The sequence below is a fragment of the Anopheles funestus genome, chromosome 2RL (genome assembly GCF_943734845.2).
Source record: "Anopheles funestus chromosome 2RL, idAnoFuneDA-416_04, whole genome shotgun sequence".
NCBI classification, from domain to species: domain Eukaryota; kingdom Metazoa; phylum Arthropoda; class Insecta; order Diptera; family Culicidae; genus Anopheles; species Anopheles funestus.
Window position 1 is genome coordinate 95,314,468 of NC_064598.1, and position 23,609 is coordinate 95,338,076.

At 41.3% G+C, this 23,609-nt stretch overlaps 2 protein-coding genes across 3 annotated transcripts; both read right to left on the reverse strand.

Moving 5' to 3' along the window:
* Positions 1-5,581: 5,581 nt before the first annotated feature.
* LOC125763558 (F-actin-capping protein subunit beta) lies at positions 5,582-8,752 on the reverse strand. Its single transcript, XM_049426855.1, has 3 exons — positions 8,112-8,752; positions 7,377-7,961; positions 5,582-6,873 (listed from the first exon to the last, which is right to left on the reverse strand). Exons 1-3 carry the CDS (start codon positions 8,112-8,114, stop codon positions 6,634-6,636), a joined length of 828 nt encoding a protein of 275 aa, XP_049282812.1. The 5' UTR covers positions 8,115-8,752; the 3' UTR covers positions 5,582-6,633.
* A 290-nt stretch (positions 8,753-9,042) lies between these two features.
* Positions 9,043-22,086, reverse strand: LOC125763418 (probable serine/threonine-protein kinase DDB_G0280133). Of its 2 annotated transcripts, none has more exons than XM_049426610.1 (8): positions 22,047-22,086; positions 14,687-14,827; positions 14,192-14,292; positions 12,279-12,378; positions 11,789-11,900; positions 11,547-11,703; positions 11,122-11,473; positions 9,043-11,051 (listed from the first exon to the last, which is right to left on the reverse strand). In XM_049426610.1, coding segments are annotated over exons 2-8 (2,058 nt in total). In that variant the 5' UTR covers positions 14,688-14,827; positions 22,047-22,086; the 3' UTR covers positions 9,043-9,816. The 2 variants fall into 2 exon arrangements, with proteins under 2 accessions (XP_049282567.1, XP_049282568.1); XM_049426611.1 differs by having other exon boundaries at positions 14,677-14,827.
* Positions 22,087-23,609: the final 1,523 nt, after the last annotated feature.

A 23,609-nucleotide genomic window follows, 5' to 3' on the forward strand; every position in this document is an offset into this window, starting at 1 on the left:
GGCACGGGCACCTGAGAGCATGGCCGTCTGAGAAGAAAATGTAGCCATAGGTGCCATCTATCGACCACAGTTTAAAGATTGGCGATCCGTTGGATACCGACCGAGTTATAGGCAAAACTTGGTGCAAAAATGAGAAAATTTTTACATTTTCTCAAACAGGGTATGGAACTTGTTTCCTCGAATAACTTCCGGCACGGACACCTGAGAGCATGGCTGTCCAAGAAGAAAATGTAGCCATTGATGCCATCTATCGATCACAGGTTAAAGATTGGCGATCCGTTGGATACCGACCGAGTTATAGGCAAAACTTGCTGCAAAAATGAGCCTTAGTAAATTTTAATTTTTTTGAATTTTTTGATTTTTTTATTATTTTTCACTCTTTTTTTTATTAAAAGCATTACTTGAGTGAAAAGAAACACATTGCAAGCAATTGGCATTAAAATAAATCAATTTCATTTTTTTTGCAATATTTCCCAAAAAAACGTAAGGGGTAAGCCTTATGAAATTTTCGAGTTGAAAATTTTTTAAAAATTTTTTTCTGATTTTTTATTATTTTTTTAATTTAAAGCATTATTTGAGTGAAAAGAAACACATTGCAACTAATTCGCATTAAAATATATCACATTTAAAAATTTTGCTAAATTGCTCAAAAATGAGAAAAATTTTACATTTTCTCAACAGGGTAAGGAACTTGGTTCCTCGAATAACTTCTGGCACGGGCACCTGAGAGCATGGCCGTCTAAGAAGAAAATGTAGCCATAGGTGCCATCTATCGACCACAGTTTAAAGATTGGCGATCCGTTGGATACCGACCGAGTTATAGGCAAAACTTGCTGCAAAAATGAGCCTTAGTAAATTTTAATTTTTTTGAATTTTTTGATTTTTTTTATTATTTTTCACTCTTTTTTTTATTTAAAGCATTACTTGAGTGAAAAGAAACACATTGCAAGCAATTGGCATTAAAATAAATCAATTTCATTTTTTTTGCAATATTTCCCAAAAAAACGTAAGGGGTAAGCCTTATGAAATTTTCGAGTTGAAAATTTTTTAAAAATTTTTTTCTGATTTTTTATTATTTTTTTAATTTAAAGCATTATTTGAGTGAAAAGAAACACATTGCAACTAATTCGCATTAAAATATATCACATTTAAAAATTTTGCTAAATTGCTCAAAAATGAGAAAAATTTTACATTTTCTCAACAGGGTAAGGAACTTGGTTCCTCGAATAACTTCTGGCACGGGCACCTGAGAGCATGGCCGTCTAAGAAGAAAATGTAGCCATAGGTGCCATCTATCGACCACAGTTTAAAGATTGGCGATCCGTTGGATACCGACCGAGTTATAGGCAAAACTTGGTGCAAAAATGAGAAAATTTTTACATTTTCTCAAACAGGGTATGGAACTTGTTTCCTCGAATAACTTCCGGCACGGACACCTGAGAGCATGGCTGTCCAAGAAGAAAATGTAGCCATTGATGCCATCTATCGATCACAGATTAAAGATTGGCGATCCGTTGGATACCGACCGAGTTATAGGCAAAACTTGCTGCAAAAATGAGCCTTAGTAAATTTTAATTTTTTTGAATTTTTTGATTTTTTTTATTATTTTTCACTCTTTTTTTTATTTAAAGCATTACTTGAGTGAAAAGAAACACATTGCAAGCAATTGGCATTAAAATAAATCAATTTCATTTTTTTTGCAATATTTCCCAAAAAAACGTAAGGGGTAAGCCTTATGAAATTTTCGAGTTGAAAATTTTTTAAAAATTTTTTTCTGATTTTTTATTATTTTTTTAATTTAAAGCATTATTTGAGTGAAAAGAAACACATTGCAACTAATTCGCATTAAAATATATCACATTTAAAAATTTTGCTAAATTGCTCAAAAATGAGAAAAATTTTACATTTTCTCAACAGGGTAAGGAACTTGGTTCCTCGAATAACTTCTGGCACGGGCACCTGAGAGCATGGCCGTCTAAGAAGAAAATGTAGCCATAGGTGCCATCTATCGACCACAGTTTAAAGATTGGCGATCCGTTGGATACCGACCGAGTTATAGGCAAAACTTGCTGCAAAAATGAGCCTTAGTAAATTTTAATTTTTTTGAATTTTTTGATTTTTTTTATTATTTTTCACTCTTTTTTTTATTTAAAGCATTACTTGAGTGAAAAGAAACACATTGCAAGCAATTGGCATTAAAATAAATCAATTTCATTTTTTTTGCAATATTTCCCAAAAAAACGTAAGGGGTAAGCCTTATGAAATTTTCGAGTTGAAAATTTTTTAAAAATTTTTTTCTGATTTTTTATTATTTTTTTAATTTAAAGCATTATTTGAGTGAAAAGAAACACATTGCAACTAATTCGCATTAAAATATATCACATTTAAAAATTTTGCTAAATTGCTCAAAAATGAGAAAAATTTTACATTTTCTCAACAGGGTAAGGAACTTGGTTCCTCGAATAACTTCTGGCACGGGCACCTGAGAGCATGGCCGTCTAAGAAGAAAATGTAGCCATAGGTGCCATCTATCGACCACAGTTTAAAGATTGGCGATCCGTTGGATACCGACCGAGTTATAGGCAAAACTTGGTGCAAAAATGAGAAAATTTTTACATTTTCTCAAACAGGGTATGGAACTTGTTTCCTCGAATAACTTCCGGCACGGACACCTGAGAGCATGGCTGTCCAAGAAGAAAATGTAGCCATTGATGCCATCTATCGATCACAGGTTAAAGATTGGCGATCCGTTGGATACCGACCGAGTTATAGGCAAAACTTGCTGCAAAAATGAGCCTTAGTAAATTTTAATTTTTTTGAATTTTTTGATTTTTTTATTATTTTTCACTCTTTTTTTTATTTAAAGCATTACTTGAGTGAAAAGAAACACATTGCAAGCAATTGGCATTAAAATAAATCAATTTCATTTTTTTTGCAAAATTTCCCAAGAAAAACGTAAGGGGTAAGCCTTATGAAATTTTCGAGTTGAAAATTTTTTTAAAATTTTTTTCTGATTTTTTATTATTTTTTTAATTTAAAGCATTATTTGAGTGAAAAGAAACACATTGCAACTAATTCGCATTAAAATATATCACATTTAAAAATTTTGCTAACTTGCTGAAAAATGAGGAAAATTTTACATTTTCTCAACAGGGTAAGGAACTTGGTTCCTCGAATAACTTCTGGCACGGGCACCTGAGAGCATGGCCGTCTAAGAAGAAAATGTAGCCATAGGTGCCATCTATCGACCACAGTTTAAAGATTGGCGATTCGTTGGATACCGACCGAGTTATAGGCAAAACTTGGTGCAAAAATGAGAAAAAATTTACATTTTCTCAAACAGGGTATGGAACTTGTTTCCTCGAATAACTTCCGGCACGGACACCTGAGAGCATGGCTGTCCAAGAAGAAAATGTAGCCATTGATGCCATCTATCGATCACAGATTAAAGATTGGCGATCCGTTGGATACCGACCGAGTTATAGGCAAAACTTGCTGCAAAAATGAGCCTTAGTAAATTTTAATTTTTTTGAATTTTTTGATTTTTTTATTATTTTTCACTCTTTTTTTTATTTAAAGCATTACTTGAGTGAAAAGAAACACATTGCAAGCAATTGGCATTAAAATAAATCAATTTCATTTTTTTTGCAATATTTCCCAAAAAAAACGTAAGGGGTAAGCCTTATGAAATTTTCGAGTTGAAAATTTTTTAAAATTTTTTTTCTGATTTTTTATTATTTTTTTAATTTAAAGCATTATTTGAGTGAAAAGAAACACATTGCAACTAATTCGCATTAAAATATATCACATTTAAAAATTTTGCTAAATTGCTCAAAAATGAGAAAAATTGTACATTTTCTCAACAGGGTAAGGAACTTGTTTCCTCGAATAACTTCCGGCACGGACACCTGAGAGCATGGCTGTCCAAGAAGAAAATGTAGCCATTGATGCCATCTATCGATCACAGATTAAAGATTGGCGATCCGTTGGATACCGACCGAGTTATAGGCAAAACTTGCTGCAAAAATGAGCCTTAGTAAATTTTAATTTTTTTGAATTTTTTGATTTTTTTATTATTTTTCACTCTTTTTTTTATTTAAAGCATTACTTGAGTGAAAAGAAACACATTGCAAGCAATTGGCATTAAAATAAATCAATTTCATTTTTTTTGCAATATTTCCCAAAAAAAACGTAAGGGGTAAGCCTTATGAAATTTTCGAGTTGAAAATTTTTTAAAATTTTTTTTCTGATTTTTTATTATTTTTTTAATTTAAAGCATTATTTGAGTGAAAAGAAACACATTGCAACTAATTCGCATTAAAATATATCACATTTAAAAATTTTGCTAAATTGCTCAAAAATGAGGAAAATTTTACATTTTCTCAACAGGGTAAGGAACTTGGTTCCTCGAATAACTTCTGGCACGGGCACCTGAGAGCATGGCCGTCTAAGAAGAAAATGTAGCCATAGGTGCCATCTATCGACCACAGTTTAAAGATTGGCGATCCGTTGGATACCGACCGAGTTATAGGCAAAACTTGGTGCAAAAATGAGAAAAATTTTACATTTTCTCAAACAGGGTATGGAACTTGTTTCCTCGAATAACTTCCGGCACGGACACCTGAGAGCATGGCTGTCCAAGAAGAAAATGTAGCCATTGATGCCATCTATCGATCACAGATTAAAGATTGGCGATCCGTTGGATACCGACCGAGTTATAGGCAAAACTTGCTGCAAAAATGAGCCTTAGTAAATTTTAATTTTTTTGAATTTTTTGATTTTTTTTATTATTTTTCACTCTTTTTTTTATTTAAAGCATTACTTGAGTGAAAAGAAACACATTGCAAGCAATTGGCATTAAAATAAATCAATTTCATTTTTTTTGCAATATTTCCCAAAAAAACGTAAGGGGTAAGCCTTATGAAATTTTCGAGTTGAAAATTTTTTAAAAATTTTTTTCTGATTTTTTATTATTTTTTTAATTTAAAGCATTATTTGAGTGAAAAGAAACACATTGCAACTAATTCGCATTAAAATATATCACATTTAAAAATTTTGCTAAATTGCTCAAAAATGAGAAAAATTTTACATTTTCTCAACAGGGTAAGGAACTTGGTTCCTCGAATAACTTCTGGCACGGGCACCTGAGAGCATGGCCGTCTAAGAAGAAAATGTAGCCATAGGTGCCATCTATCGACCACAGTTTAAAGATTGGCGATCCGTTGGATACCGACCGAGTTATAGGCAAAACTTGGTGCAAAAATGAGGAAAATTTTACATTTTCTCAACAGGGTAAGAAACTTGGTTCCTCGAATAACTTCTGGCACGGACACCTGAGAGCATGGCCGTCTAAGAAGAAAATGTAGCCATAGGTGCCATCTATCGACCACAGTTTAAAGATTGGCGATCCGTTGGATACCGACCGAGTTATAGGCAAAACTTGGTGCAAAAATGAGCCTTAGTAAATTTTAATTGTTAATGTTGCGAAACTTCGTATTTGGAGAAGATCTTTTGGTTTTTACGTTTTTACGCAAAACTTCATGGACTTATTTCGAATACCGAAGTGGAACAAACGATTAGGTTGGTTTTGAATTTAGTTTTATTGGTTTTTTCGTGTGAACCGTTCTATTTCGTACATTTGCTCATTTCGTTTAAATATAAAAATTATTTTCCCACAGTACCATCGTTACTACTGACGCCTACGGATCCTCTTCTTGTCCTTCTGCTAAGGACTGCGCTATTCTTAGAGGACATTAACCGAACGGATTTACATAATGATGGGATGGGGAAAGTTCGGTCAATCGTGTCAGCCCCCGGGCTCGACGACATGCACACTTAATACACTCGTCTGCTTCATGGGTGCAAAAGTACATAAAAAAGAACCTCCAACGTACTGCGCCTAGCGCGCAAAAATAAGACATGAAAAAATGAACCACCTGGAGGGCGAACGATGATAGGGCGATTGTAAGCTACAAGGAAGTCCTCTGGTGTCCTATGATGTTGCCGTATCCGTTTCTCGATTGAACGGATAGCATGGAAAGATGCTAGTTGTAACACGCTGAAGAATTTAACCTGTACGGACTTGCTACACCGAATGCATTAGCCAACTCTTTCATTTAAGCTATTAGTAAACTACGTTAATTGTAATAAAGAGGGCGTTAAGTTGTCGGTAAAACAGATTTTCCTACGTGCACTCGGCTTTAACTGAACAACACTCGTTTCCGGTGCAGGTTTTTGTTTTCGAAGCAAATGCAGAATTGCTCATTGGCCCTGTTCTAGTTTCCGCCGTCTTACACTGTAAACCAACGTAGCCCTTGAATCTTCCATGTTCGTGACATGCGGCCATAATCGTTTCGAGCTTCCCTAGTCCCGAATGCTTATGTTTGGATTGTGCAAATGTCTGTTTTCATTTATCTTTCTATCCTAATAAGAGCGATTTCACATTACACCGCCATTGGTAAACTAATAGGCAAACCAAAAATGTATATATGATGAAAATGCCTCGATAAACACAACGACCGACGGCGATGACGATGATGGTGCTGGTGATGATGCTGTGGTGTTGTTGGCTGCTGATACTGTTGGAGTTCGTCGAGCTATGGGAGGGCCGGAGGATGATCAACTGGCGCGCGTTCAGTTCTCGCTCTTGCCAGTTCGCCGTAGCAGCGCTGCCGCTAGATCCTTCTTCAACGTCGCCTGCTGATTTGTGTCGGCCAGCGACTGAATACTTCGCAGCCCGTTTACGATGTCCTTCGTTTTGCCGAAGTAAATCTCGTTTAGCGTGTTACGTATCTTATTCTCCATGTCTTCGACAATACGGCCGATGTTGGCAATATGCGGGCTGGATTCGCTCACAGGGGCATCTTGTTCGATCTGCAAATGAAACACAGCGGCGGGGCCATTAATAAAACATTTCGCGACATAACTTGGTATCGCGTTCAGTGTTGTACAACAACCAAACCATATGCATTACGGCACTGACCGACGCATCGTCCGCAAAGTGAAAGTAAACCAGCGGCTTATGAATAAACAACGCTACGAATGCGTGCAATGACAATACGGCATTATCATCCGGATGGTGCGCAGTCTGCTGCAGCAAACAAAAATGCGACACTCATTCAATCTCATCCTTCTGTTTTCCCTCGCTTTGTCTCTTTCTGTTTCGCTTCTCTCCGTACACGTACACGGTGGGTCACACAAGTGACCGATGATGCGATCATTCACGCTGCTGTTAGGCGCCTATCACACACTTAAGGTTCGTTCACACGTGAACGCAGTTTAAAATTAACTTCTGCGCTTCAACCAGACATCAAAGCCAAACTAGGACGCCGTACAACCCCGCCGTATGCTATTGTGCTATCGGGTGCGCATCTTACCTGTCTGGTGAGGCTTCCACCAAGGTTGATCGTACCGGAGCCCTGTCTGTTAGTCTGCAGCCACAGCATAGCGGTCGACGTTAGCTTGTAGTGCGCCGTTCGCCCGGAACTCTTTTCCTGCACCTCGACGACATGTATTGAATCCCAGCAACCCTTCGTCTTCTGGTTGCCTTCGCCGGCTTTTTTGATCAGAATCACACCAGCAAATCCATGATCAAGATCCCACAGGTAGGCTGACGACACGCCGCCCTCGTAGTACATCTCGCGGTACTGATCGAACGCAAGGTTTGCTTCGATTTCCAGCTTGCGGAGCCGTTCCGATGGCATCGAACCATCTTCCAGTGGCGGATCGTACGTGTTCGACCAGGGCGAACGGTAGGAGTCACCGTCGCGATTGTAATCACACAGCAGATAGTCTTTGCCCGTTTCCTTATCCTTCGCTATCTTCAGCGGTTGATCCACGGATGTCAGCAGATCCTCACATAGTGCCGGTGCCAAATCGATCAGATCGATAAGATTCTTCTCAATCTGTTGTGGAGGAAGGCGCCGCATCAGATCCAGGGCACAATCCATTTGTTGATCCGTCTGCGAAGATCATGCAAAAGCCCACGATCGAACGAGAAAGAAAACATTTTCCAAAGCGTAAATATGATATGGATATCAGCGCGACTTGCTTCGAGTGACTTTCGTGAAAGCGCCCCGCCCTGCCTTCGCTACGGGGTTTGCAGTACTTACCATACTGTATGCGTCACTTCCGTATCACAGACTCTTTCGAACGAAGATGATTAGCTAAATACACGTAAACACGCTCGCACCACCAATCCCACTCAGAGGCACAAGCAACGGAAAAAATCGAGGACAGGTACAGTTCTTCTAGGTCAGACAGTGTGTTCTGCACGATTCTATCTAAGAATTTAGCTCAAACAGTCACGATATTTCCGTGTGCGAAGATGAAGAAATCACGCAACTTGCAGATCAGTTCACTTTTATTTTCACACCGCTGAGCTATCGGCGACGTGCGTGTAATCTGTTTTCCGCAATACTCTCTGGCCAGTTCCGATAAAGCACCCGAACCAGAGAAAGTAAAGCACGATAAAAGGAAAAAAATGAAAATAAGGAAATATTTTGACGTGACTAATGATTGCGAAGGCAACAACGACAGAGATGAACACCGACGATTCCTAGCATACGGGGAGGGTTGACCCGTGTAAAATATGGGATTGCAATCGTTCTTGGCGACCACAGAACACTTAAGCAATGTATAAATTACAAAAAATGCACCAAAATTGTTGCACTTCTCTAATTTCCACTAACCAAATTGTGTTTCTTTTCCTCGAATATGCAGCTCTTTTGCTTGACAGTGAAATGACAGCTAGTGATGACAGTTGCTGCTCACGTCAAAGTGGCAAAACAGAAGTACAGTGGGCGTGCGCTTCGCAAATTTGGTTAAAAAAATTTCAAAATTTTGCAAACTTGCATAGGAAAAATTAGTGAATGCGTAGTGATTGTAAAAGTTTACTAAATAACTATTAACATGTGTGTTTTGTGTTGTAAATTGAAAGGCAATTATACGCAAAGTAAGAACGAGTTCTTGGGGTTACATGTACCTACTTTAGTGATAAATAACGTTCCCAGTACGACGAGAGATCGAAACGAAACCCATGACTTATGTTTACAATAATTTGTATATTTGTTTCTGGTTTGACCTTATACCGCTTCGATGTTGCATATTTTATTACACGTTTAGTATGATTTGATCATTTGTTTATAGAAATAAAAACAACAGACACAACGAGTAACTTGATATCGCACTACACCGGCCATATCGTTGCGTAGGATTTTTGGGAACGATGCATGTCTTTTTTTCTGATTTACCTAAAACTTTTAGCGAGTTTTGATTGTTTATGAAAAATAAATATATTAAAGCTACACAAGAGCACAGTCCATACGGTTGGCTGCTCCACAGAGCCTAACATCGATTCATTACTAAATTGGTTTGTCCTTGCAAAATGTTATTTGACTCGGGGGGGTTACAAAAGTTTTAGGCTGTTTCTATGCTCCCGCCACGTCGTCGGGGAGGTGGGAAAGCGAGCGGATAGAGAGACATCGATTTTCCGTTTGGCTGCGTCTGGTGATCTGGTGAAGCTACCGGTTGACGATTCAGGATGCAACCGGAGTACACTAAAACTAACAGTTAACAATGTTATTTTCTTCTAAAAATATTACTTTATCCTCTAAAGGTTTTTGGTGGTCTACTAGTGCAACACTAGTGATACCGTAGTATCAGTTTCAGCTCGCCTCTCTGCCTGGAAATGGTACGTTACGAGACTGGATAGTAACTAGTAGCAGTTGAACTGATTCCAATTAATCCCATCAGGATTATCACATTAGCGGGAAACAGTGGTAAGGACCTGACCACATGGCCCCGTTCGTTAGATGTTTAAAGAATGGCACAGATCCTTCCACGATTGTGATCGATATGTCGCCGACTGTTGGCAGTGTTGCGTCCTGCTCCACTGTTCGGTCCGCTGCGCCCAGCACTGGAACCGGAATGCGTCGTCCCATTGATTGATTTCAACTCGAGAAATTCGTAGGCCCCTCCATTAGTCGTTGCTAACCGGACGCTCGTTTGCTCCCGTTGTAAACGATGCATTATGATCCGGTACACACCGATGATGTCACTGCGCGGTCCGTTTGTTACCGCGCGCGCTATCATGTCTCCGGTGATACCGAGAGCCTTCATAAGGCGGCGTGTTTCCATTTCCAGCGGATGTAAATGTCGATTACCCTCGGAGGAAACGGTCGTTGTCGGGTACATCATAAACCGACCATGTTCCTCGTCAATCGTTCGATGCAGTTTTTCGCGCAGATCTATCATACGATTGGGCCGTGATGCATTATCGGGCCCCGTTAAACTTTCCGCCGACACTAACTCCATGGGACCGATGCGTTTCTTCAGTGTTCGGCCGAAGGAAAATCGACGCGTTTTTCTCTCCTGACTGGCGCCACTTTCCTTACGGTTCCCATTAATTCCGCCAGCCGGGTCGTTGGTGAGTTGATTATTGTAGTTATTCGCACCGTTAGCGTTATTGTTATCATTATTATTATTTGACACATCGTTGGATAGATCCTTGCTAAAATGGGAATGATGCAGATGGTGCTCGGTGACAAATGTGGTGTCCGTCGCATCAGCCGTGCCCCGTGGATCCGGCTTGAGCGGATGCAGATAGTTTTCCTCCAGCACACTTGCCGCCCGCTTGGTGCTGCAAGCGATCGTACGCAAATTGGGAATCTCGGGAGGATTGGCTAGGCGCTCGTCTCGTGAGGACGATGATTTCGTCGAGGAGGACGTTATTGTTTGGTGCCGATGGTGCTGATGATGATGATTACGGTGACGCTGATTGTTGTTGGCAGCACTAAGGTTGTTATCACGACTGGATGCGTTTGATTCGGGCGAGGAGAGGCGATCGCGAGGCGCAGGAAAAAACCAGAACAGCTTTTTCCGCCTTCGTCTAGGAACATTGTTGGGGTTTCGAATTTGGCCGACGGTGGTTTGATGATGTTGGTTCACCCTTCCCAGGCGACTGGCATGATCCTGTGCATATCGGAACCACTGGCAGTCCAACAGCTGCTCGATCGTGGGTCGTCGCGATGGTGTATGAACTAGAATTCGTTCTGAAATAATAAAAAAAGCGAAGCTTAGTATTGCGTTACAAGACGGTACTAAAGCTATCAGACTACTCACGAATTACACGACAACATGGCACACTCAGGCTTGTGGAGATGACGAATTCCCCTTTAAGCACGGCCGTCCGTAACAGTGGTACTGTTGGCGCTTTGAAGGGCATGCAGCCCTCCAGCATGAAGTAGAGCAATATTCCAAGTGCCCAGATGTCGACCGGTCCTCCGATGTAGTGATCATCGCTGAACAGCTCCGGTGCGGCGTACGGTGGTGAACCACAAAACGTATCCAAATGTTGCCACGGTCCGTTTACCAGCTGAGTACTGAAGCCAAAATCGGCCAGCTTGATGCGTTCTTCGCTCACTAGTAACACATTCTCCGCCTTGATATCACGATGCACGAAACCTAAACTATGCTGCAGAGAGGAAAGTGAGGATCGCATTAACACATGTTGCCATCGTCCCGACGGCATTTTGGTTCCATCTTACCAGATGCTTCACAGCCAGTAGCAGTTGTTGGAAAAGCAGTGCAGCGTGCGGTTCCTTGAGCGGACCAACCTCCGTGATGCGATTGTAAAGTTCACCGCCTTGCACCCATTCGCTGATCAGATGAATCTTTCCCAATGTTTCTATCACTTCGAACAGTCTGCAAGTGATATGACAAAATGCGCATCATTAGTAAGCCCTTTTTTAACGCTGGTCGCTGGTTTCGGAAGGAAATTAGTGCTTACCTTAGAATAAATGGATGGTAAACACACTCAAGCGTGCTTACCTCGCGCGACAACATGCGAAGTGCCTTAGCATCTAAACGACTGGTGTCCACTACCTTGATAGCGACTTTATCTGCAGTGACAACATCGTGCCATGGGAGGAGAAAATTAAGACACGTTCCGGTCCACCGTCATATTGCCGTAGGACGCAGTAAAGTTCGTAATAGTGGTAAAAAATGGGGAAAAGAATAGTGAGGATACAAGTGAAAAGAGCGCTCAAAATCTGTTCATTTCATGTTAAATCACAATTATGGCATTCTTCCTGGGACGTTTTCATTATCCTTTTCCTCCTGGCGGCATATGGCTTTCCCTGAACGGGAGGGTTAACGATTCTCATTAGGCAGTATGCTGCCCTTAAGGACTGAGGGGATGATGATGGTGAAAGGAAGAAACACTCGGTGGTATCGGGGCTTCATCATCGCCCAAGGGAAACTACAAATGAAATAATCACCTTTGGTTAATTGATGAACAGCGAGCTTGACACGCGAGAAGTTGCCTCGTCCGATATCGCCACAGAACCGGTACAGGCCGATGCGTCTGCCTAGCGCTACCTGCCAATGCCGTCGTCCATTCCAGAAGTCGCAATGGGGAAGAAACCATTTATGCAGAATACGGTTCAACCACCACCCACCGGCAGGACATCCGGGAAGGAACAATTACGAGCGTGGAGAGGGAAAGAAAGGTAGAAAGAAGGTAAATTTTTAAACGAAATTAATACACATTCTCTGCCGAAGTCAGTATCGAGTTAAGGATTGAACAAGGGTAAAGGATCCTGTATGACGGACAAGTTGTTTATCGATGAGTGATTGATGAATAGGTGTTGGAATTCGTTACTCGTCGGAATAGACGAAGAAGAAAGGTGAATACTAAATGTGTTTGTGATTTTGATGGCACAGTAATTGAATGGTTGATAGGAAGGCTAGTGATTTTAGTGATACTGCACCGAGATTGGGTGGGTAGAAAAGTTATTCATCTATTAAACCAAGTGGATTTAGATGTGAAAGAGGGACAACAGAAATAGTTCTTTTTCACATGCTGTGCTCACATTCGGTAGGTATTTCCTTTCCTAAAGTTTTGAAGTTTGTGCTTTCGGACCAGAACCCAGCTACACAGCGTACAGCTTTGTAATTATGCAGCAATAATGATGCTAGTTCCACTCATACTTTCTTTCGTGCATTGGCTGGTAAATATTCATAGGCCAAGAGCCAACGTTCTAGCTTTAGACGTGAGGACTAGTAAACGTTCGATCGAGGCCAAAATGGGCAGAAAGTTAAGTAGCTAAACCTTGAATAACAACAAAAGTCGTCTAAGAACGTTGGTTCATGCTGGGATTCAGGCCACTCAACCTTTGGACTTGGACGCCGGCTCTTGGGTAAGTTGCAAGTTTTATGATATTTTATGGTATGAAATCGGAATAAATTTGAAGCAAAAAGGTATAAAAATTAAGTTACACGTAGTATACCAAACATGAGAATAGATGTATTCAGTATCTGGCATGAAGCTGTTTCACGTGTTCGGTTGGGTCATTGGAGTTTATAGTTCCAAGATTTGATATGCGATGTGTTAAGCTTCTTTGTAAAAGAACGAGTTATTAATGCCCGAAAGTAAATTCAGAGCTTAGTGTACCAGAGTTTCTGCTCTGGAATTTACTTCCAATACGCCTCAGGAAAGGTGTACTTCTTGTACACCTTACGAAAAAAACGAAATGGGGAAACCCCATGTAATGCTAATTTTCTTTCTACGTAGTGACACGTGTCCCCTAGTTTGCTACCAGTTGTGTGTAGATTGGAAAGCGAAAATAAAGTGTGTCGATTAACGCGCTCACCGAATATTACGCAATGCAGTCACAATCGTGACAAGAGTGTCGAGCCACCAGTCTAAGCTAATGGAAGCTAAGGTGTTGGAAATTATGGACGTTGTGCAAAACCATCCTCCAACTCTGCTGCCGTTGGGGCTACGGCTTCCGGAAGCAATACCTCATCGTGCAATTTGCGAGCACCCTTCCACAAGCTCTCGTGCGGAAGTAACTCGTTAGACATTATTTGATCCGATAAGAAACTCTCTTCCCGGGTTGTGTTTGTTCGCACAAACGCGACCACATAAACCCAACCTGTGGTAAGTGGGCGTCTTGAGGGGCGTCCTGGAGAGGATCCTTGATGAGCAGTTAACGCCACCATTACCGTGCGGCCTTCCGCAGTTGTTGTCAGCCGGGTGGTCAGCCCGGTTAGTGGCGCTTTGTTTGGAAATTAATAATCACCCAATCTCGATGGTGTTGGCTGGTGTCAAGATGTGGATGGCGCGTGGCACGCGTGAGTGATTGATGAATATCGCTGTTTGGACAATGGAAATGGTGAGACAGGTTACCTCTTGTGAACACCGGGGGTCATTCTGTAGGGCGGTTGTGTAGCGCTGATAGATTGGAGTTTTTGGCGTCGGTACTGCTGATGCTAGAATGCCTTGTTCCACTGGTGGTCATAAAACAAGAAAAAGGAAAGAAAAAGAAAGTCAACCACCATTGGCAGAGAAAGATAAGAAAAGAAAGAAACAAAGTGCGTATTTAATTAGGAGGAAAGACGACGGAGTATGGCACTCCATGGTAATTAAGTGCAGGATAAATATTTGATCCGACAGCAGCGGAATCGTTCGTCATTCCGATGGGCAATGTAATAACACTAATTAGCTAGGATGTCCATCATTTGCCCCATAAGTCCAAACGTTTAGCTAATCGAAGTTGGAATCAAATTGGTCACGGAAATGGTGGCATTGGACGTTTTATCACTGACGAGAAAAAAAAACCCAACAAACAACACGAACCACCCAAAACACGGTCCACAGCAAGGGAAACTTACTAATACTTACTGATACATCTTTTAATTTGGCAGATTGCTGCTGAGCACTGTGTTTAAAGATAAAAACACAGTAAAAGTTGACATGATGCTTTGCCACACGAGATCATTTGCTCATTTTCCCCTAGGCTTGTCGGGTTGAAGGGTATTTTTTCTGAAATGTAAATAAAAAGATCTTTATTATACGAGATATAATATAATTTACGGAGTACGAAACGCACAAAAATATATATAGAAATAGAATTGAAAATGGATCTTATTTTGGAAATCTATAAGAACTCTATACGTGATCACTATCTTTATTTAGTAATGAACCAAAATATCGAACTTTGCCGACCACTGAACTTAATTTCATGATCCATCTAATGGCGCCGAAACGTGATCGATCGATGGGGGAGCCATGGGCAGTTCAAAGAATTGAATCATGCCGATTAGCACCGTGCTAAGATTATAAATCAATTATGAGTTTTATAAATATCACCAACGTCTCCATTGCTGCGTAGAACGACTTCGGCAAAAACAAAAATACAATTGCTGGGGAAGTGTTTGCTGAAGCTGGAACGCCACAAAACAAGGACGAAGCAGCGTGCATTCTAATCCAAACCGTTCGTTTTGTGTACATTTAATATTTAACAAAGTATTAAAAATAGCACCCAGAGAGAGAGACACGACTCTTTCGCGGAAGGTGTTAATTTAAGCTACTTCGTCGTCGGATTAGTAACCGTTCTGGCGATCACTAGTGTTTGCGGCTTATTTTGTATATCTGTTTGGCTGTTTCCGTTGTTGTCGCAAGCGAGCGAACACACAAGGACACAATGGTGTTGTTTGCGTGATGCCGTTTAATGAAATTTCTTTACAGCACCCCGGTCCGGTATATCCTTCCCTGAAGTTTGGGTTTTAATCGATCAAACGACCGGTAGACGGCTGATGGGAAAATGTGCATCAATGGATCTCAAACGTACACGCAGAGCTGGTGGAAGTTCACCGAAAGGTATCTAAATCCAGTTCCATGGCAGGTCGGCAAACAGTTTAACTCCCATTTGCACGTGGAGTTGAATGGAAGAGCGCGGAGTAGCCGTCACGTTATCATACGAACGGAGTTCGGTGTGGCGAATCGCCTATCTAACGGGGTGGAAGAAGGACCGTTACAAAGCAATACACTTCACACATTCTGCCACACCGATTCAAACACCCTTGCGCCTTCCAACATTACGCGAACAATGGATCCACTTGGGCGCGAATCAAAGTCAATTATCATGTTCTCAGCCGTGCGCGTGAGCCGCCTTTAGAATAGGGTGCTAAAGAATTTCACATTTTTTATTGATTCGTCTCGGTACCACGAAACGATGGATCCCATTAGACCGTCGATGATGGTGGTCCCGAAAATTTGTCCAGACCTCCTTCCCGATGGGCCATTTATGGGCCTGTATATCCTTTTTATCATTATGGTAAGGGCCTCAACAAACGGGGTTGAATTCTTTCCAATCGTCGTCCAAGAACTCCCAGCGATCGAGGATGAAGCTCAGGCATTTTTGAGTAGCCCACTGGTTCCTCGATTATGATGGCACGGAAAGTGATACGTTTATGGTATTATCCCTCAGCACCTATAAATGATTGATTAGTTAATGGAAAACGATCGCTTTGCAATAGTAAACACGTCTAGGAAAAGCACCCTCCAAAAAACAGGGAAACAAGAGGAGTTGGAGTATGTGGTCGGTCCCAACTGTGCCAAGAGCTCACGACATACAGTGTCGCTACTAATCGTCCTTAACATAATCCCAAGGTTCAAGGTTGTTTGAGTTCAAGACCTTACGCCATCGTGTTTGTTTGCCTTAGCCGGTGTTCGATACGAGGAAGGAAGTCAAGCATTCGTATTGATTCTTCTTCCGGTGGTGAAAAAAAGGAGGTGTGTCAGTTTGTTTGTTTGTTTGGTCGGAACAAAACGGCGGACATACTGTTCTAGGATAATGCTAGGGTTTTAGGATAATAATGCTATATATCATATCTCTCCGAAATACGCATTTATGTTTTGATGTGGTTTCAATTATCAGCTCTTATTCTACTCCACGAAACCTAAATGAAATCAAAGGAATAAATAAATTCAATTAATATAAGGTTTTGCTTTCAACCAAAATCACCATACAGTCTAATCCCCGGAGTTGCTCATTTCCTTCCATTATGGTGAGTTTTGAAGCAAGAAAAAGCCCGCCCCACTGGCAACAAACTTCATTGGATCAATCTTTACAGAACCAAAAAAACCGTTTGCCTCTGAAGCATGGAGAGACGAGCTTTTGGGCAAACAGTACAAAACCCGGAGCTGTAGGTATAAAATCAGTTTTATTTGAAATCGATATTCTAGCCCAGGTGAGGGTGTTGTTGGAAAGCACTGTATGTATGTGGGTCTCTTTTACACGAGACTCTACGGCGTTTGGTACAACTCACCGGCCCCATCCTCACAGTAAGCGCCTGAAAGGTTGTGCAGCACTGGCAAAAAGGTGAAGAAAAAAGCCCATTTGAGGCTTACGAAAATGTTCGTAAATTAAACATAAATATAGACACTCTCCCGGGGGTGTCCTGCAGGCACACACGTTCCGACAATCACATTAAACGAAAGGTCATGTTCTACCCTTATGTAAGTCGGAAAAGCCCCCCCACAGGGGGAATGATATAACTTTCCAAAGCTATCCCAAAATCAATCATTCCACCAAGATGGATGAGTTTTTAATTTTGTTGTGTAGCGCGGCATATACATAGGCTATCTTCTTTTAAAATGTTTCTTTCGGGCGAAATTTTGGACAAGCCGACACCCGGTGCCGGTATTACATCGCTATCCTGAGGTGCCTAGGTGCCTGAGGTGTACGATAAGGAAAAGCTTACCGTGTACCCGTATCTGATATGGACCGGTTCCATTGCCCAACCCAACACCGTACAGAGAAAGAGCATGGCGTGAAATTATAATCAATATTCGCGTCACCACTATCTCAACTTGGCCGGAGAGTTCACAAGAATCGGCCACAAACACTTGGGCGTAAGTAGCTCTAGGTAAGTTGAGTAAGTGACCGTCCGTCAAGTCACAGATAAGACGGTGCAAAGGGAAAGAAAAAAAAAAACCAACACGCCATCAGGGACGGTGACGCGTGTGTCAAGCCCGGAATCAAGATTTACACGAGGTTTCGACACAATGCCGCTCAGCATAAATGTGTGACTCGAGCTTGCCAGGTTTCGGGCGAGGTTTTATTCGTTTGTTTAGCGTTTTGTGTACGGTCACTTCCAATGTTCCAAGACCGCGCCACACTGGGAAGGCTTTCTATTTTTGCCCACTCGTACAATTCTTAATGTCTGGAGGACGTTCTGATTTACGCGCAGAACGCATCTTCGTTCCGTGATACGTATCTAGCACCGCAAAACCGTATTGTTTGTCTGGTTGAATTTTTACTATCCCCTCGGCCATATCTTTACCTTCCCATCCGTTGACCTTTGCTCTCCTCCAGACCCACGAAACCAATTGCTCCATCATGTCCACCGCATACTGGGCGTCGAGAGTGTTTTCCATCGTGCTCAATGTCAGCAAATTGAGACGTTGTTGGTACAATTGAATTAAAAAATAGCCGCGTCCGCCATACCTACTGCTGCAGATGTTCCCCTTCTAGCGACCTGCCCTCCTGAGAAGTATCGGACACTGTTGGATCAAAGAAGCGACAGTTGGACAGTGCAAGTGCGGGCTTGATGCAACCTTGCTCACGGTAGCTTACTATTATTGCATTCACCAATGGAATTGGGACTCATTCGAGGGGAGAGCCATAAATTATCGATCAATTAATGTGTCCAGCGTGTATCGATCGGAACGCCACGCTGCAGGAACAGAACGGGTAGCATTTGAACGTTTGAAAAGTTTTCAAACAATCTGAAGAACTGTTCAAACTGTGTCAAACACAAGGAGATATAGCGCCATCGGTTACTACTAGTTTTGTTTGTGATGTAGTGAAGTGGCAACACACTTAGTGGTGGGATTTAACACTAGAACTACCGGAGATGAGAGGAGATGAACCTTTTTTCCCCTAAAAACTTACTATTGGAAAGGAAGCAAAGAAACAGTTTCGACTATTTTAAATAAACTTTTTTCAAACTGGAGGAAATAAACGTTAGGTTATTGTGGTTGGACCTTTGGCTCTATCGCAATTATTGGTAGTTCCCCACACCTAGTTCCACGCACATACCATATCATGATAAATGCATTTTGCTCGCTTTTGATAACACTTATTTCTGTTCCGTGCACACGCAATACGTTGTACAATTTGCTCTATGTTTTTTTCGAAAGCTATTACTCATGATAAATTAATGAATTTTCATCATGATTTTGATCTGACCGAGCAACTACAGCGGAACGCCGATTATCCGTGCTCTTCAGGACTCAGCCTTTGCCGAATAAGCGAATATCACGGATAATAAGCACAACTTTTTTTATTGATGAATATTAGTGTTTAGTGTTTAATAGGTGGACTTTTTTTCCTAAAGCAAGATGTTATTTTCCTCAGTTACGGCGTTGCTATATAAATCGTTCTGTTTGGTCGAACTTGAGCAAATTGTATCATTCCCTACTGAAGCTTTTATTCCTTGTCCCGATAATGGCAAGTTACTTTGCAGTTAATATATCCATTAATCTTTGGAACTCTAATTTCCGAGCTGCACGGATGATGCGACAGCCGAATAAAAGGTACCCGGATAATCGGCGCTCCATTGTACTTCCATCGGAACCTTTGTTTTTGTAGATCTTAGTATTATTTGCATCATATCGTAATTTAACGATAACAGCTAAATAATCGTGTCTTATAGAAACGATACGATTCTAAAAAAGCAAAGAAACAAAGTCTAATAGATCTAGTGTCTAATTATTGTAGCAAAACAAGATGAGTTTCCCATCTGCATTTCATTTGTGCATCCAGCGGGTTGGTAAACTTTTATCCAACTAAGTTAAATACCGAACTCGAATCGGATGATAACTTTGACAAGGCGTGTGCACGAAGATGATCATCAAATTAGGTTTTTACCACCTCCCCCGTATTAGCTGGTTCGCGAAGATCTTTATTAGTTTGTAGAATGTCTTTTCCCCTGGGTGAATAGTAATTTCCTTCCCGTCGTTTGTACGCGTTGGAACAAATTTGATGCGACACTTGATGCTTTTAATGTTGTTATAAATAGTTTTCATTCCGCACCGCGATGTTGATGCGAACGGCAAGAAACAGCACGAATTGGAGCGTGTGGTACGTGAAGCGGAAACTTAAGTGAAATGTCACTAACTAAATTTTTTCTTATTTTTTTTTTCCGTTAGCAAGTATACTCGCGGACGTTGAAGGGGTGAATGGGAATAGACGAAGCGGGGAAACAAATTTCTCGAAACTAGCAGGCCCTTCCCGTTGTTGTGTAACAGTTCCTTCCTCACAGGCATGAGTGAAATGATGGGTGAAATGTATTGAATCTTCGCCTTTTCTGGTTCGCCTTTATGTTTGGAACGTGCCCGTGTTTGTTTACGCGAAGGATGATGCTCTGTGCCATGTGTACTTAGTATACATTCGCAGACATTCAAGACACCATACTCATCCTAAAGGGCAATTTGTGTCGATGCGGCAGTAGCTCCGTTGATGAGAGATTTGTTTTTCACAGCACTTGGGTACGACGGAAGGAAGCGTGGATTTAATCGCCTTAGGGCGATCATCGTCATCATCATCGTCACAGGGTATCGCTTTTGTTATCGAAGTGTACGCTTCGGGGAATCGACGTAAGACCCCTGTCATGGTCTTGCGAAGATACGAAACAGCAGTTGAAGAAAGCGAAACTCTAGTACGCGCGGGATGTTGGGCAGCATTTCCTGAGTAGGAGAGGAAACTATCCTTCAGGGCCATAATTCCATGAAGAATCCATAAAAATATGCATCTTTCTCATCTTGTTGAGCAAAAAAAAAAATGGCGAAAACGTATCATAACGACCAAATGTTTGCGTCGATTGCGAAAGCAGCAACTTGTTTGCCTAGCTGGTATGTGCTCTGGATCTGGATTCTAGTTTTCGCACACGGGTTTCGGAACGGTCAAATTATCATAATCATTCCGGGCAGCCACTTTAGCTGCTTTGCGCCCGTACTGAACAATATTATTTGCATTATCATCACCGTCATCGTCACTATTATTATCGTCCGTATCATAACATAGCAGAATGTGGGGGAAGATTTTGCAATTAAAACCAATTGCAAATGGGGTGGAAAATGGAAAAAAAAGGACAAACAAAAACAAACCTCACGAAATGGGTACCCAGACGACCTTGGCCGGATGTGATCATCTTGGGTATTGGGGATTGGCAATTGTATTATGAAAATGTGTATATACACATTTGGTAGCAGATTGCATACAAATGGCTACTAGTGGACACTCAAAGTCAATGCATTTGAACCGACAGAGTTGGTCGTGACATTGGACCAAAGGAAAGCTCACACTGCCTTGGCGTGGTCAAGGACTATCGCCCTAAGGTTCATGTTCACTGCGTTGACAAAATGGTCCAGTAGCACGAATGCGCTCCCGGTAGATTCGGCCTGCACGGAATCCTTGGGTAAATTACAATCATAAAGTGCAGATCGTGTTGGCTTCGGCATGGTTACGGTGTCTTGCATGCACTGTGAAGCGAATGTGAAGAGTCGTACCTGCTGGCAAGGGTTTGGAGGAGTTGAGCCAGAGCTAAATCAAAAACATATGTTACCGTCAACAGACAATTCTGGTGTCTGACCAGCTGTTTTCCGTTTGCTGTATGTAAATTCTCCCTACAGTACTTATTGAGTAAGTACACTCCACAATATCGAATTGTTGTCCAAAAGAGAGAGATGCAGAAAAAACTGATTTAATGTAGAGGTTCTAGAAATGTTTTAAGTGTGTTTGCTTTCCTCGTCATTTCAACAAATAACGACGGTGCCATAACGGTGGAGCAATTCGTGGCCTAGTGGCGCGGGGATAGACATTGCACACCCCCCGGGGGGTGGAGAGAGAAGATCCATCGGGTATGCAAATTGTATAATTTAAACCAATCGTTGCGTTTCTTTGCTTCGATGAAATTGTAGACGATTGCTGTATAAATATGTAATCATAAGGAAACCCGGGATCGCACAAAGGAGCAAAGTTTGTCTGGAGCATTCCGCCCTGGTTCGACAATCTGAACCATTGATAAACACTTGAATTTATTAGGAGTTAAGTTGAGGTGTAATTCTTACAAGAAAAACAACTAAATAAGGATTGTTTTCTGTTTCCTATTGCGGATTGTTACAATCCACAGTATAATCTGTTAAAATGTATTTTTTACTTACCATCAACATTATGTTGGGTTTTGTAACTTACCTTTTTGTAATTATATGTTTCTCTGCGATACTTTTTTTACTGAATCCTGATCGCGATCGTGTGTGATATTCTCGTTGATTTCCGGATATATATTTCTTCACAAACACACAGCACTATTTTGGACTTTCAATATCCAGCAAATCACCTGTAGTACGCAAAATTTAAAACATTAAAAAAAGCTTTAAATTATATTCTTATTATAATGCAAAGCGAATACGATCGGGTTGAAAATGTCATGGTAACGCACGTTTTCACTTTTAACTGAACAAAATCGCACGTGTACACACACGTATACGCACACGCACGCTGTTGCTGTGTCAGCGATCTTTTATTTGTCAACAGAACCATGCACAATCCGCACTTGCCGGTGCTATATAAAGGCAAACAATACCAAAACAGGAAAACAGAAAAAAGACACACACACACAGACACATATTAGGGATTTAAAGAAAGACACGAAAACTACCCTCCCCCGCCCTCCCCCTTTTGTTCACGGACCCTCGCGTTTTGGGGGGAGCTGCAAGGTCGCGAAAAATGGTTCTGTTTTGGAAATGATCAAGTGACCAATTCGTTTCACTTTTCGTCGCGCATCGCATTGTGTTGCGAAGCTTTTGAAATATCTTTTTTTTTGCAACGGTTGAAAAATCGAGGTGTGTACTCAGGTCAGGACGGATGCACTGTTTTTACCACTGGAGACCAAAGGGGGAGACCATTCGAACAATCCCCATGCCGTTTCGGTGCGATATCTCACCCGATGATGATGAAATGTTTTCCCGCCTGGTGTATTGTAGGGTGAAGGGAAAAAACGAAACCTTTTTCCTACCTCAAACATCCTACAAAAGGCTTTAATAAAAAACACACACACTGTTGCACTTGTTTTCAGTTCATTTTTAGCAATCAACAACGAACAATAACTCGGCAAGGCACAGCCTACTACCAGAAATGCGGAGAAAAGAGCACGCAAAAGCAATAACAAAAAAGTGAATTGATTTAAAGTGGACAAACACACAACGAGATGAAGTTACACACACACAAAAAAAAATGCTGTTGTCACACGGCAAATGGGAAAATGGGCACGCAATGAAGAAATAACAGCGGTACCACACGGTACGGCCAAATGTGTGACACATTACTATCGGTCACCAACAGAGGAAGCATATCGGATGCTGCATCTGCTGACACTGCTGGCTCTGATGCATCTCTATGCTCAGAGAGAGTTTGAGGGGAAAAAATTCACAAAGCACACAACGACAGCCGGAGAGAATATGGCGAGACCGAACTGTGGTAGAATAAATTTTCCCTTGTTTGCTGCGAAAAAAAAAATGCGAAACAGTAAGTGGGGTTTTCGCCAACCAAACAAACCAAACAGCACGGCAAGATGACAGAGTGAATTGTGTTTTGCGAAAACAAAAAAAAAAAAACACTTTGATACACATTACGCATACTTTGATCTACTAACAAACATTCGCCGATAGCAGCAAATTGAAGAAAAAAGTTTATGTACGAGAGCCGGACAGATCTGCGCTGCGAGAGATGATGTTGCTGCAAGAAGGAAAAGACACA